Source organism: Dendrobium catenatum, unplaced genomic scaffold (assembly GCF_001605985.2).
Source record: "Dendrobium catenatum unplaced genomic scaffold, ASM160598v2 fragScaff_scaffold_1028, whole genome shotgun sequence".
Taxonomy (NCBI): domain Eukaryota; kingdom Viridiplantae; phylum Streptophyta; class Magnoliopsida; order Asparagales; family Orchidaceae; genus Dendrobium; species Dendrobium catenatum.
In genome coordinates, this window is record NW_021319490.1 from 1019740 (window position 1) to 1035765 (window position 16026).

General features: G+C 39.4%; 1 protein-coding gene across 2 annotated transcripts in view; it reads left to right on the plus strand.

Moving 5' to 3' along the window:
* The window catches only part of LOC110115291 (transcription initiation factor TFIID subunit 12b-like), a 47861-nt gene extending 33111 nt beyond the window's left edge, over positions 1 to 14750 (plus strand). For both annotated transcript variants that reach the window (XM_020848513.2, XM_028698007.1), the window contains exons 7-9: positions 11910 to 11945; positions 12570 to 12810; positions 14421 to 14750. In XM_020848513.2, coding sequence (XP_020704172.1) covers positions 11910 to 11945; positions 12570 to 12749 — 216 coding nt within the window. In that variant the 3' untranslated portion in view covers positions 12750 to 12810; positions 14421 to 14750. The remainder of the gene's footprint in view (positions 1 to 11909; positions 11946 to 12569; positions 12811 to 14420) is intronic.
* Positions 14751 to 16026: the final 1276 nt, after the last annotated feature.

The following is a 16026-nucleotide window of genomic DNA, read 5'->3' on the forward strand; positions in this document are numbered from 1 at the left end:
CAAATCCCTAATCCGGACCATCCAGGAGGAAGGGGGAGGCTACTTGGTGGAGTTACACCGATTGGAAGGGATCAGAATTGAGGAAGAATGCACTATTCTCTCCTCAGTACAACCTCTCGTACATCAGTTTAGCGAGATTTTCCAACCTCCGCAGGGTTTACCACCCCGGAGGGAGCTGGAGCATGCCATTACTTTGAAGGAAGGGGAGACACCGATCAGTGTCCGCCCTTACCGTTATCCATAGATTCAGAAGGATGAGATTGAGAAGTTGATCTGGGAGATGCTGGAGGCGGGGATTATCAGGCCAAGTGTTAGCCCTTTTTCTAGTCCAGTCCTCTTGGTCAAGAAAAAGGATGGGAGTTAGAGATTCTGTGTGGATTACATGCCTCTGAATAAGGGCATTGTACCAGACAAGTTTCCAATTTCGGTGATTGATGAGTTACTTGATGAGCTGCATGGGGTTGTGTTGTTCTTTAAGCTGGATTTAAAATCTCATTACTTTCTAATCCTTGATGAACAGAATATTCAAGCAGTACCTCAAGAAGTTCGTCCTGGTCTTCTTTGATGACATTTTGGTGTATAACAAAACTGTAGGGGAACATTTGGAACACTTGAGGGTGGTTCTGGAAGTCCTACATGAGCACCAGTTAAAGGCTAATTTGAAGAAGTGCAGTTTTGCCCAGACAAGTGTGGAGTACTTGGGACATGTGGTGTCCCAAGGAGTGGCGGCAGATCTGAGTAAACTTGAGGCAATGCAGAAGTGGCCAAGGCTTAGGAATATAAGAGAGTTGAGGGGTTTCCTAGGTTTGACTGGGTACTACCGGCGATTCTTGAAGGGGTACAGCTCCATTGCCTGGCCATTGACTGAGTATAGACCTGTCAATATTGGACCCGACCTGAAAACCCGACCCGAACCCGAAGCGGGTCGGGATCGGGTCCGGAAAATCGACCCGTTTGATAAATCGGGTCGGGTTCGGGTTGACCCGAAAACCTAGGAATGACCTGAATCGACCCGAAATAACACATAAACCCGGCTACCGGCCCCGCGTCGCGCAGTCGAGCGAGCACCACGTCGCGCGCCACCCCGCTGCCACGCAGTCGAGCGCTTCCCGCCCTGCCCCACGTCGTGCAGTTGACCACCTGCCCCGTTGCTGCGGGCCCACGCGTTACCGCTGCCCAGTGCCTGCGTCGATCGCTCGAGCGACCGAGCCGTCGAGCGCGCCCTGCATCGCTCACTCGCGCCCACGGTGCCCCGCTGTCGCGTACGACCGCGACCTGAAATTGGGGGTCGTTCACTCGAGATGCCGCGCACGACCACGACCGAGCTCTGCGTCGCTCACTCGCGATCGCGGCTGAAACAAGTGGGGTCGGGTTGACCCGAACCCGAAGCGAGTCGAGTTGACCCGAAGCGGGTCGGGTTCGGGTCCAGAAAATTGACTCGGTTGCAAAAATGGGTCGGGTCGACCCGAACCCGAATAGTGTCGGGTCAATTTCGGGTTTGACCCGAACCCGACCCATGACCCGAAATTGACACTCCTGAGCAACGGAAGAAGGATAACTTTTTATGGGGAGAAGCAACGACCCAGGCTTTCCAGAAGCTGAAGGAAGCCACGACTACAGTTCCGGATTTCAACCAGGTCTTTGTAGTAGAGACAGATGCGTCAGGATATGGGCTAGGGGCAGTGCTGATGCAGAATTATAGGTCGATATCATACTTAAGTCAAGTGCTTTCAGCCAGAGTTAGATTGAAGTCAGTATATGAGAGAGAGCTGATAGCCATTGTCCTGGCTATTCAGAAGTGGCGACCTTATCTCTTGGGAAGACACTTTATTATGCGAACTGATCAGAGGAGTTTTAAGTATCTGTTAGAGCAAAGGATGGTGACTGAGGAGCATCAAAGGTGGTTATCCAAACTATTAGGCTACGATTTTGAGATCCAATATAAGTCTGGTTTGAAAAATAAGGCAGCCGATGCTTTATCCAGATGTGTTGGGGAGCTCCAAGAATTGGTTGTGTCGGTACCCTTGATGGTCAACTGGGGAGCCATCAAGGAAGAAAGCATGCGGGATGAAGAATTGGGAATGATCATAGAAGATCTGAGGAAAGATAAGAGTAGCCATCCTGGTTACTGCATTGAGGAGGAAAGAATTGTATCAAGGAAGGTTTGTGATGCCAAGAACCTCCATCCATATACCCCACTTGTTGCAGGAGCTCCATGACAGCGCAGTCGGAGGCCACTCAGGAGTTCAGAAGACATACAGGAGGATAGCAGTTAAGCTCTACTGGAAAGGGATGCACAAAGATGTGGAGGAGATGGTGACAAGGTGTGAAGTGTGCCAGAGAAATAAATATATGGCAATGGCTCCAAGATGACTACTACAACCATTGACACTTCCAAACAAGGTTTGGGAGGAAGTGTCAATGGATTTCATCGACGGCTTACTGATGCTATCAAGAAATTCTATACTTTTTATTTTATTTTGAACAATAGTATATTTTGTTTTTTTTTTTTTAGCTAATATGATGGGAAAGCATCCAATGAACATGGTAGGTAGTGCATATGGCTTGGTAGACCTTTGGTTTGCTGGCTTGATTGGTCCGTAGCTGCTGGTGGTTCTCGGTTGGCTGTTTTGGAGCATTCGTTATTGAGCTGGTTCTCTAAGTTGCTTGAGCTGAAGTTTTAGTAAGCTCATTAATATCGAAAAAGGACTCATTTATGAAGTTTTAACTTTTGGCAGTGGCTTTTCGTTTCCTTCCTTTCTTCTGGTCTCTTGGGAAACGCGTGGCCTGCTTTTTAATGGTGGAATTCTATGCTTAAAAATAAGAAAGGGTGCATGTTTTTCGTGATGGCTCTTGGGTATTTCACGGCTGGCTTCTATTTCGTGCCCTGGGTCCTTCCCGTGGCCTTGGCTCTTTGGTCGTCCGCGTTCCTCGTTCCCGTGAACTGCCTCTTTGGTTCCTGGTTGGGTGATTATTCCGTGAAGCATGGGGGGAAGATTCCTTATGCTTATAATGCTTGTTTTATGGAAATTAAAGTCATGTGACTCTTGGCATTCCTCTCTCTTGCTTATATTATGAGAGATGTTGTGGAGAGAAAAGGGAGTTGAATATTGTGAGCATGATGTTGCTATTAACCTGCAGGTTTATTTGGAAATCCTGCGGACTCTTTCCAACCTTCTTTTCTCATCCCCTCCGGAAATCCTGCGGGCTCTTTCCACCCTTTCTTCTCGGGCTTTTAATCTCTTCGTCTCTCCGCAAGTGCCACTCCATCTGTATCCTTCTTCTCAAAAGTAAAGCAACTTTAGGGCGTCGTATCAGAGTTGACTTGAAGCATCTATTGAAGAAATTGGACAATCTTGCAGTGGTGGACCATCGGTTTGCTAGTTCTATGCACTTTACTTATTTAACCTACAAATTCGATGCATGTGAGGAACCCGCTCTGACGGTTGTCTGAGGATAGCGTCTTTTTAAATTTCTTTATTTCTTTAAAATCTCCTAGCATCTTTGTTGTGTTTGTCAAGTTTTGGGTCATTTGCGTTTATTTAATAAAGTTTGTTTTAAATTCTACTCATTGTGTCAGTTTTTCTCTTGTTTGTCTACATCACTTACCCAGATCAGAAGGATTCACGGTCGTCCTGGTAGTGGTGGACAGACTCAGCAAATATGCACACTTCATCCTCTAACGACATCCCTACACTGTTGTGTCAGTAGCAGCCACATTTATCAGGGTGGTTGTTAGACTGCATGGGATTCCTGAATCGATTGTGTCTGATCGAGACAAAAGTGTTCCTCAGCCAGTTTTGGAGGGAACTGTTCATGATGTAAGGAACTGTCCTAAAGAGAAGCACCGCTTACCATCCACAGACTGACGGGAAAACTGAGGTGGTAAACCGAAGCTTGGAACCTATTTGAGGTGTTTTTGTGTTTGAAACACCGTGGATGTGGGCAAAGTGGCTGCCTTGGGCGGAGTATTGGTACAATACGTCGTACCATTCTGCCTCCCAGATGACCCCGTTTAGAGTGCTTTATGGCAGGGATCCCCCATACCTCGCGCACTATGGAAGAAGAAGTACACCGATGTCTTCAGTTGAGCAGTACCTAGAAGAAAGGGACAAGGTGCTGGAAGAGTTAAAGAAACATTTGCTAAGAGCACAACAGATTATGAAGAAGCAGGTAGACTCACACAGGAGGGACATGCAATTTGAAGTGGGGGAGAAGGCATTCCTAAAATTACGACCCTACAGGCAGAGGGCAGTGGCGAGAAGGAGGAATGAGAAATTGGCGCCAAGGTACTTCGACCCCTACGAAGTGTTTGACAAGATCAGCGCAGTGGCATATCGATTGAAGTTGCCCCCATCATCTACCATACATCTTGTTTTTCATGTATCCCAGTTGAGGAGAGTGATTAGAGAGCATGCAGTTAGTACAGATTTACCAGTGACACTGGCTGAGGAATTGGAAGTGATATTAGAGCCTTTGGAGCTTGTAGGAGTAAGATCGGATAAATATGGCAACAAAGAATTGCTGATCAAGTGGAGGGACCTTCCTGATTTCGATGCTACTTGGGAGCCAATGGGAAGAATGAAAGAGCAATTCCCTTCCTTTCACCTTGAGGACTAGGTGAGTTTTTGGGACGGGAGTATTGATATGCCGCAGGCCCAGGAGAGGCCGGCTGGACCGATCCTGATTTATTCCAGGCGGCGGAAAAACCAGGTAGAGGGGGGCGGAACTCCTATGGGTCCTTTCAATGTAAGGGGTGATTAGATAATTTGTAATGCTCCTTTCATGATAATTAGGGGGAATATGAGGGAATTAGGGTTATCTTGAATTTGAATGAGTTTTGAGATCTAGGGTTTGCTTGTGTTGGGCTCTTGGCATTGCCAGAGATTAGGAGAGTTATTTTTGTTGAAACTTGTTCAATATGAATTAGGTTGTTAAATCTAAGCTTATGTCCAAGTGGCTAACCAAGAAGGGGGGTGAATTGATAATTAAAAAATTAATCCCTCTTTTAAAAAATTTAAAACCGAGAATTAACCTTAGTGAATTTTATAGAAAGAGATTTTTCAACTACAAGTTAAAACAGTAAAAATTAAAAGGCAGCGAAAAATAAAAAAGACACAAGATTTATAGTGGTTCGGTCAAACACGACCTACATCCACTCCTCGGAGGCACCCTCCGAGTATTGCACTAATACCACTAGTGACTCTCCTTTTGCACCCACAGCAAGACGGAGAAGCCTTTACAAAATTCTCTTCCACCACTACCCGGTGCGGCAGAGAATCGTTGTCTTTTTCCACTCCCCGGAGGCACCCTCTGAGTATTGTACTAATACCACTAGTGACTCTCATTTTGCACCCACAGCAAGGCGGAGAAGCCTTTACAAAATTCTCTTCCACCACTATCCGGTGCGGCAGAGAATCGTTGTACTTTTACACTCTTCCCAGTGTTGGCAGAGAACTGTCCGTCCTTTCACACTCTCCCGGTGTAGGCAGAGAACCCTTTGTCCTTTCACACTCTCCAAGTGTGGGCAGAGAACCCTTCTTCCTTTCACACTCTCCAAGTGTGGGCAGAGGACCCGTCGGCTGTTCACACTCTCCAAGTGTAGGCAGAGAACCCTTTGTCCTTTCACACTCTCCAAGTGTGGGTAGAGAGCCCTATGGTTGTTCACACTCTCCAAGTGTCGGCAGAGAACCGGATCTCCTTGACAGATCTTCTCACAAGAAATCTAGAAGGAAGAGAGAAAAAAGTGAAGTAATCAAAAACCACAAGTAGAGACTCTTACCTTTGAGTACCAAGTGAAACCTTCACGCTCTAGTAGTAAGAATACTCTTTCAAACACTCTCTCTCACACACTCTCCTTGACTCTCCTTTCAGTAGGCACGAAGATCAGTAGGCAAAAAGATCAAGAGGCAATTCTAATTGGACTTTATATAGGAAAGACACAAAAAACCGTCCAAAATTTGCTGATTTTCAAGTCTGTACATAGTGGATCGTCCCGTACGATCGTGGATCGTCTTGGACGAACTTACTTAAATCAGTTGCATCCGAACCCAATGTTTATTGGTACGAACTGACTTCGTACCCGATTATCGTCCCGTACGAACTAAGTTCGTCCGATACGAACAGTTATACCATGGGTCGGTTTCGACAAATTGCAGGAAGTTTTCAAAATTCGAAATGATAAAACATTTTCATCCTGGGATGAATAAGAGTTCGTCTGGACGAAATTTTTACAGAGAGCATTTCGTCCTGGGCCGAATAGGAACTCTTCTGAACGAAAATTTTCCAGAGAACATTTCATCCTGGGACGAATTGAAGTTCGTATGGACGAAATTTTTACAGAGAGCATTTCTTCCTAGGCCGAATATAGGATTTCGTCTGAACGAAAATTTTCCAGAGAGCATTTCGTCCTGGGACGAATTGAAGTTCGTATGGACGAAATTTTTACAGAGAGCATTTCTTACTGGGCCGAATATAGGATTTCGTCTGAACGAAAATTTTCCAGAGAGCATTTCGTCCTGGGACGAATTGAAGTTCGTCTGGACGAAATTTTTATAGAGAGCTTTCGTCCTGGGCCGAATATAGGATTTCGTTTGAACAAAAATTTTCCAGAAAGCATTTCGTCCTGGGATGAATAGAAAAATTCGTTTGGACGATCAGGACTTAGAAAAATTTTCTTACTTCATGTTCGTTCCATTCCTCTTCCGAGGGGATAACTGACTTGATCATCCCGTACGAACATGGTTCGTTCCGTACGATCAGTATGAATTTTAAAGATCTCCCCAAGTGTGTGTGCTAAGTTTCTTAATTATAATCACTCCCTCTCAAACTCAATACAATGAAAAGTACAAGCTTCAATTTGCAAATTATCTCATGCTGAATTTTGATTTAAAGTCTTCATTAGTCTGGAGTTCGATTATCCTGAAATGTTAGTCCACACAAGAGCAAAATAATTCTTCTAAAAAGTGTTTGGAGAAAACAAAATTTTAAACAATAATATTTGGAATCATCAAAATTTTATAAGTTGCAAAAATGTAAAACATGCAAATAACAACTCTCTTAACAATTCCTTCCTCTCGAATTGAAGGAAATTGTATCTTTGCTTGTTTTCTTGCATCTACTAGTGGAATACAAGAGATTTGCTTTATTTTCTCTCAGATTTCTATTAAATTTCTTCTGTTTTCCTCTGTTTTGTGGCTGTTTCCTATCAGTTTAATTTTTATATTTTAACTCAGACTGAACATGACTTTGAATTTGTAGTACTTAAAATGCAATATTCTTTTCTCGTTGTCCAAACTCTGCATAAAGCGCTCATCCTTTTTAAATGACTTGGACTAGTTAACATAGTCTAGATCACTCTAGTGGCATTGATCTTGTAACTTTCATTTGATGTCTCATATGCTTGATCCTGATACGTAAGATTGTTATATGTTCAAATTTTTTTTGCAATGTTGAGATTAGTTTGTCTTTATTAGTTCTGAAGGAATTGGAGAAAATGGAGAGAAATAATGTGAATTTTCATTATTTGGCTATTTGAATTTAATTTCCCTTCATCTAACATGAGGCTATTTGAATTTAATTTCCCTTCATCTAACATGAGGAGAAATAGCTTTTAAGGTCATCTTTCTGATGCTGAACATGAAATTAGGTTTGCAGTATTTTATTTTCTATTTATATTTATAGTAGGATATTTGATATTTTCATTTGGATAAATTTTCCTAATTGGTTAATTCGAAGTTTGAAGTTGAATTATTTAGGATTAGATTTCATTTTTATGAGATTAGATTTGAACTTAAATGATTAATTTATCTTTGTAAACTTTATGTTCATAAATGAGAAATAATGGTATTGTATTTGAATCACTGCAAAATGAATTGAATAAAAGATATTTTTCTCAAACTCTTCTCATGGTGGATTCTTGTTAGTCTTCTTTGCTACCCTTGCTCTGGTTTCTCTCATTTGGTATCATATGTCAATAATGAATCCCAACAAATCTTATGTTTAAAACTTGACAAGCTTATTTCATGTCTTTGCCTAACGCTTTAATTTCCTAACTATGCCCATCTTCAATAGTCACAATATCTCATCCCCTAAACTTGAACGTGATGATTATGTTTCTGAAGATAATCTTGAGCCAAAACTTGAATAGGTAATTTTGTTAGAGGCTGTTTGATGGGGACATCAGTTGGAAAGTCTACCGTTGACGTGGCCGTAGATCTACGGTCATGATTTATCTGATGTACTTTTGATTTTTAGTATTGACATGTTCTTATTCCGATGTACTTTTGATTTTAGTATTGTCATTTTCTTATTGATGTATTTTATTTCAGCATTTTTCCTTTTTTACCCTTGCTTGAGGGATTGAGTCATGTAGCCCCTTGAGGGTATTTGAGTCCTTTTGCTTTATGTCATTGTAATAGGCTATTTAAAGCCTTCCTCTTGTACTTTTGAAGCGAATGAATGCTATGGAAGAAAATTTCCTGCATTTTGTCTTCTTTAAGCTTTTGTGTGGAGCTTGAGTGTTGAGAGTTTGGTGGAGCCTAGGAGAGGCCACCCGTCGTACCCAACAGTCACCACCGGTGCCTCTTGGTTTATCCTCCTCCCTTGTTTCCCCTCTACCCAACGTCCACCGCCGGCCATTCCCCACCACCAATCATCACCTCCTAACCTCACCACCCAAGCTCAATCTCCCCAAAACCCGCCCCTCCCATTCATCCCGCTGGCCATCTCCTTAACCGTCGGCCTCCCCTCCATCTACCACTCCACTCCCGTTAATTACCAGCTCCCTTGCCGCCACCTCATGTATTTTCAAATTTCGAAATTTTAAAATTTTGATGAGTGAAAGTTTCCAAATTTGTCCGGTGACAAATTAGGAAAGTTTCAATGAGGTTTCAATTTCAAATTTGAATTGAAACGGATTTAAAATCTTTCTTCATTAATTTGTTGGAGCAAATTAGGAAACCCATTACACTCTCCCAAACCCCCTTCCCCCTTTACTATGCCGCCGGCCCCCTTGGTGGCCCCCCCCCCTCCTTAAAGCTACATTAAGGCTCCTAATTACTTGTCTTTTGAAATTCAAATTTCAGATTTTTCCCTCCACTTCTACTTAAAAATCTGAGATTAATTTGGGCATGGAGATTACAACACTTTTCCTCCACCCTACCTAGTTCTCTCCTAACCCTAGTTTCTTCCTTCTTCCCACCGTCATCTCTTTTCCTCTCCCTCTCGAGTTCGTTCTCTCCTTACATGATAATGATGCATGGCCGATCCGACGTTTAATTCCTACCTCGCATTCGACGGCCAAGGCGTCGTGGATCTTCTCAAATTTCCTTCGTCGGCTTGATTCAAATCATTGGCGGAACCCTAGAAATTCCTCCCTCCCGTAGTAGTCGTTGAAGGAGTACTATTGGAAGGTACGTGGTGAATTACGACGTTTCTCCGAGAAGGTGATTTTCTTCCTTGACTCATTTACTTTCAAATTCTACTGTCTTCGTGAGAAATTGTTCAAGCAAGAGATTGTGTCTACTCATCGCCATCCACTAGTATTCGTAGGATTTGTACTTCTTTGCTTTTGGATCTCGTTGTTAAACGAAGGTTAAGTTGGAAACTACTCCGCATGCAATGCTTTATTTTTCCTACGTGTTTTGATTTCGTTTAGCCTCTTGCGTAGTTTAGCCTAAACGGAAGTGACTGTTATCAGTTTTACTTTGTTGTTTTAATAACGAATAGCGAAAATCTGAAATTGTTCTTAAAATATTTTGTGCAAGTTTCCGATTTATGCATGTAGTCCTACATCACTATTATTGCAACGGAGTTTGAGAAGACTCCAATCACTACTATTCCTCCAAATTTCTACAAATGGAAATATACATTTTCCCTAGTTTCCTATATTGTTGCCAGCTTCATTGTTGGTTGACTTTATCTATCAAAAGCTGCCACCGTCAAATTATTATATACAGTACGTCAATGTTGATTTCGTGTGATGCCATCGCCATTTGACTATGGGATCTTCTATTATATTAATCTTACATTTGATGCATTGGAATGTCTGATCCAAAGCTTTCAAATGCTACTTTTTATGTCTGACATGCACATGTTAAAGATCCAAAGCTTTCAAATGCTACTTCTATTATATATATATGCTTTTCCCTCTAAGGAGAATGATTGTTTCTCTTAATTTTAGTTTTGAAATTATTGCTTCATATAACCTTAAAACTCTAGACCATTTTGTTTGTTTTGATTTACAAAATAGGAATTTAATGTTAATTAATTTTTATGATGATTTAACTATTCATCAAATATATGAAAATACATGGAAGATTGGATGTTAGACATAAACTCTTTTAAAAGTTTAGTTTTGTCTATAAATTTCATTAGTCAAAATCATTATGCAAGATATCATCAACCTCTAAAATTTCACTCCAAGACATTTGGAAGCCTCTTTACTTTGTAATTGCAATTATCTTCTCATGCAATTGAAACTACCTATTGTAAAAATTTTACATTTGATGGTCATATGGATTTAGTTTTTTTTTTAAATCATTCATGCCACTAGTTTTAATGATGTTAAAGATTGGGCAATTTAGATCTTACATTTGAAGGTTATAGTATTAAATTTTAATCTGTTAGAGAATGACAATTCTCCTTTTAGGAGGAGAGAAGTCTATCCCTCACACTCATTTAGTTAGTATCTCCCAAGAGGTGTAAATTACCATTCTAACCTTTCTTGGGAATTTCTAACTCAATAAAAAATCTTATGGCTAATATAAACTCCTTTTTCTGGATTCTACTTGTACGTATGCTACTTGCTTTGGGAGATTCGATATCCAATATACTGTTCAAAAGACCGAAAAAAAATGCATCACCTATTCCGTTTGTTTGGAAACATTGGAGATGAACAAATGGTTTGGTCACATTAAACGGAGGCTTTATGATGACTCGGTTAGGAGAGTTGAGGTATTAGATTTGACTTATGTTAGGAAAGGTAGAGGTAGACCTAAAAAGACTTGGTTAAAAAATATTAGAAATAATCTTTCTTTGTTAGATTTAAATGAGAAGACTTTTAACAGGGCACAATGGCGAAAAATGATTCATGTAGACGACCCCACGTAGTGGGAGAAAAACTTGCTGTTGTTGTTGTTCCAAGATAATTTATTCTTATAAATCTTCTACTTTTCCCGAGAGAGAGAGAAAATCACATCTTAATCTTTTCTAATAAATCATCAAGTGATTTAAGAGTTTTAATTTGGGTTATTGTATGACATTAGTATGAAATTTGACTTGTTTCATGAATGTAAGAACAAAAATCAATTATAATCGAAACAGGAAATGTCTAATGCCTTCTGGAAAAATTGAAGGAAAAAAAAAACTTTTGACGTAAAAGCCATAGAAATTGCGCAACATTGTTTTGGTACATGATTGTTACGTTTCTAAAAATTGCTGGACATTGTTTGGTACATGATTGTTAGGTTTCATTATATTTGAGTACTTGTGGTCAGTGAAAATCATAAATAATATATCTATTTTTCTTTCCCATATTTCTAATGTGAATTTAATGTTCCTGTTGAATTATTAAATTGTTCTAAAAAAGTTTATGATATTTAATGTTCTATATTTTTCATGGTGTAAATTGATAATTGATGGTTTTGATTTGTCATTTGAATTTATCTTGGTGAAAAAAAGGTTAAATAAACTTGTATTAATTATTAAATAATGATTCCTTTTCCTCTATAGTATGTGTTTTAAACTTTGTATATTTAAGTAGGTATGCTCTCATGCAATGCATGCATTTCTCTTCGTTTTACCATTATTGTTTGATTTCCCTCATCACAAAATTGTCTTATTATTTCAATTTTTTTGTATGCTTCTTCTTCATCATCTTACTGATTTTATGGTTTGAAATTGTGTAGGTCTCCGCTGATGTTCACAATAAACGACTAGAAGTGGTAATCATGCATTCTCATTGTAGGTTATGGTTGTACTTACGAGCTTTAAAACAAAAAGTTTACCCCAAGGATTCATTGGTCGACAGAGCACCCAAAATAATTGATAGAAATTTTAACGGCTATTAATTTTTAAACGTAGATGTTTAAACTTTAGGATGTTGCCCATCTTTCTTATGCGATGTTGCTTATATTCAAAATTTGTAAGGTACTAGTTGGTGTCACCGGCTTTGTCTCCACTGCATTGTTAATGAATGTTGCAAATTTTAAATTTGAGAATCATCATTGCCATCGACTTTATTCAACTATTTGGAATCAGAATTGTGACCACTACTATGTGCTGGAATTCATAGTTTTGATGAAAGTGTAATTATCCCAGTACCAGTATTGTGACCTTTGATGCTACAAGTTATAATTATTGAAACAGATAAAAGTGTATTAATCCTTACCATGTCTGTGATCTAGATAACTAATTCAAATAATTGAAGCAGCCTCTCTTTGATATTGAGGTTGGGCTGCTTAAATTAACCTCTCCACACACTATTGGCAAGAGCCTCATGTGAAGCCTACATTTTGTTACAAACTATGTAAATTAGAATAAACTAATCAAATGGAAAATTGCATCAGGTTAGAGCATTGATGGAGTCTCAACAAATGCAAAGAGAGACTGTGACTGGCAAAGGAACATCTAAACAAGCTGCAAGCAATTCAGCTATTGACTGGAAAATTAAATCTTCGCCCAGTTCGGAGCAGCTAACTCTTCCTGCAGCTGGTCCTCAAGTTTTGCAGAAAATACCACGATATTAACTTTCTTTTTTCTGGCTCTTTCTCTGTTCACAGCAGTATGCGTTGCTGCCGTAGAAAACTGGTAAGGAAACTTTTAATAAATTCGTTACTTGACCCCTCTTATTTTCCTAGTTTGAAAAATACATTTTGGTGAGCTAATTTATTGACTGATTTTGGATGGAAAAACAGTAGGCCTAGATTAGGAAGTCTCCCAAAGGAGTGGCTAAGAAAAAAGTTACAGCTGATCTAGCTACTGGTAGGAATGAATGGCATATAATGATTTATTAAGTTGACATGAAATAGTTGTCAGGATTATGCCGAGTCTTCTTGCATGGCCACCCTGAACTATCTACAGGTGTCGAAAAATGAGAGGTTGAATCCAATGTGTTTTGATCTGAAATTTTTTTTTGGATCAAAAGATGTGGATTAGGCGTCCCTTTTCAGCCTCCTATTTTCGGTATTTTTAGTGTTTTCCATCTTAAGTTCATCTGGCAACTTCCTTAAATATTCTTCAAAAATTTCAGGGTCATTTACATACGAAATCCCAGGGCTTGTGCACATCAACATATAACATAAATTTATGTTTCTCGAGTACTGAATAAAAATAGCTGGACACTTGGTAACTAAGGTTGTAAGTAGAAGTTAAAGCAAGTTTTTTACAGATGTATTTCTTTTTCCTTCTGGTGTGTTTATCATGTTTCATATGGATATATTTTATTTTAGAGAATGTTGGATGTTGAAGCATGAAGTTGATGTAGGCAATACCTGATTTCATAACTTCAATAACTTCCAAGATATTTATAAACTAAATTAGCTGATTCCCACTTGTCATATTTTCAAACTAGTTTTTTGATTCAAAGGTTATCCACTGCCAGGCATTTTATTGGATGTTTTCGGCTAAGCACAATTACATTGCAACATTTTGTCACTGTGATAGGAAATACTTGAGTTCACAAGTAATCCTAAGGGAAATACTTGAGTTCGCAAGCAAACCTAACAGTAATTGGTGAAAACAGCAAAAAATCCTGCTGATTTCAAAGAGAAATCTGCAAGACAAAGCAGAAGTTTCAGAAAATTGGAAACAAAACACAAGGAAACTTCTTCTATTCAATTTACAAATACGAAAACAACACACAATTCAAGTTTTTTTTATTCGAGAGGAAGAAACAACTCTCGAAATCTCTAGCAACGCCTAGATCCCAAAAGAACAAAATCCTAGATCTCAAATCTCTCTTCCAATTCAAGATGATTCAAACCCTAACAATCCTAGTCTAATTAAAGTAAAGGATGAAAGTTAAATCCCTAAACAGCCTCTAATTTAAAATTTCTCTCCAATATAATATTTAATTAGTGTGTGGGCCCTCTTTACGTAGCTGCCCCCTCTCTCTCTCTCCTTATTCCGTCCCCTTGTTTCCCTTTTGCCTATAGACAAGAACCGGTCCACTAGGGACCGGTTCAGCTGGTTCAGCCGGCCCAAGGGGGCCGGCCTAACACACTGCTTCAAGTTGGAAAGTATAAACCATACTTTTTAGACGCAGTTGTTCCTTGTTTAAATGTCATTCTCTTTGCGCTGTTTGCATTTTAGCGCCGCTGTCTATTATTAAAGCCGAAATTATATGACTGATAAGGTAATGACTGTTGATGACTTTGCTAGTTTAACTTTTTTTTTTTTCCTCTTCTGAACTTTGGCAGACATTGTGCTATCCTCTAGAGCAAAACATTTTTTTGATCCACCAACTCCACCTGAAGATTTTTCTGCTCAGAGATCACAAAAATGGGAGAGAAGAGTTCCTGCATTAGCAGTCAATTCATTTAACTGGAATAGAGGATTATCTTCTTCTGTATATATCGCTGGCCTGGAAATATTTGTAACATAACTTAAACCAATTTTAGTTGCATTTTTTGGTCCTCTTTTGTAGCACAGTTATTTGTCAAAATAGTTCTCAGTTAAACTGGATTCCTGGATCTTTATTTTGTATGTTATAATTATGAAAGTAGCTCATGTGAGTCATCATAAACCTACTTGGTTGTTCTAGAAAGTTCACTTGTCTGTTCGGCCCATGAGATTGATTTAACATGTAAAGGGGTTGTTTGGTAGCACCCTGTTAAATGCCGTGTGACTGTTTGGCAATTCTGAAGAGGCGAGAGTGAGAAGATGATGCAAACAATATGGCTTTCGTTTAAATCCGCCGAATGAGAGGATTTCAAAAATTCAGGATTTACCACGAAAATGCGGAATTTTTCATCAACCGGGGCTTTCATTAACCGTGAGATTTGGTTTTGCATTTTAGGTCGTTTGGTTGGATTTTGCTCAAATCTGGCCTAAATCCCGCTACCAAACAGCCCCAAAGTGTGGGCAAATTATTGCAACCGGTCACCGGACGCGGATAATATGTTCGAATATCTAATAAAAATTTGCCACGTTACATGCGCTTTACCTGCGCTTTTGACTGCATATCTGCATTTTACCAGCCCTTTTGATGCGCTTAATTTAAAATAATATTTTATTAATATCCGGACCTATCTCCGCATCCGGTGACTGGGTGCAATAATTTGCCCAAAGTGTGAGGGATTTGATGAAGGTTCACTTGCTTATCTCTCAAAATGTATAAAATTTCTTTGTAATTCATCATAATTAAAAGGCTAGCATTATTCTTTCTCAATCATATATTGGCGTAACGTTCAGTGAGGACACTTTAAAGGGCAAAGAAGAGCAAAATCAGTCAAAAGAAATATTATTTCTTATGAAAAGATGATCAGTACTTTTGTCTTGCTCGCTACAGCTTACCATTGTCTGCTTCCCCAGCCGCCGCATCACCTTCCCATATGCTGACACGTCTTGGCTAAGATAAGGTGATTGCTCTTCGCTGGGTCTTGCACCTGATTTTTTTTTTTTTTATTACTATCAGACTATTTGCATTTTGAGGTAGAAATTATTATGTAAGGGTGCTGGACGGAGAGAACTGTCCGATTTGTTTCTGTGCACTACTGTATTTTTTATTTTAATTGTTCATAGAGATAAAATTGAACAGTTTTCTTCGTCCGGATTCCGCAAAATAATCTCTTCCTTATTGGTGATAAGTTGTTGTGGTGTATCTTTTTTAAATTTATATTACTGGGACGTATAAATTGTGGCTTGGACTATGATAGGGTGTAAAAAATGGGGCAGGCTCGGGTATGACATTAGATTTGAATCTGATTAATTCTATTTGTTTACTAAATTGGTCAAAAAGAGAGACAAAAATTTGATATGTTAGTAATCTGAATGATTCAAATTCAATCGGAGAACTTATTCTGA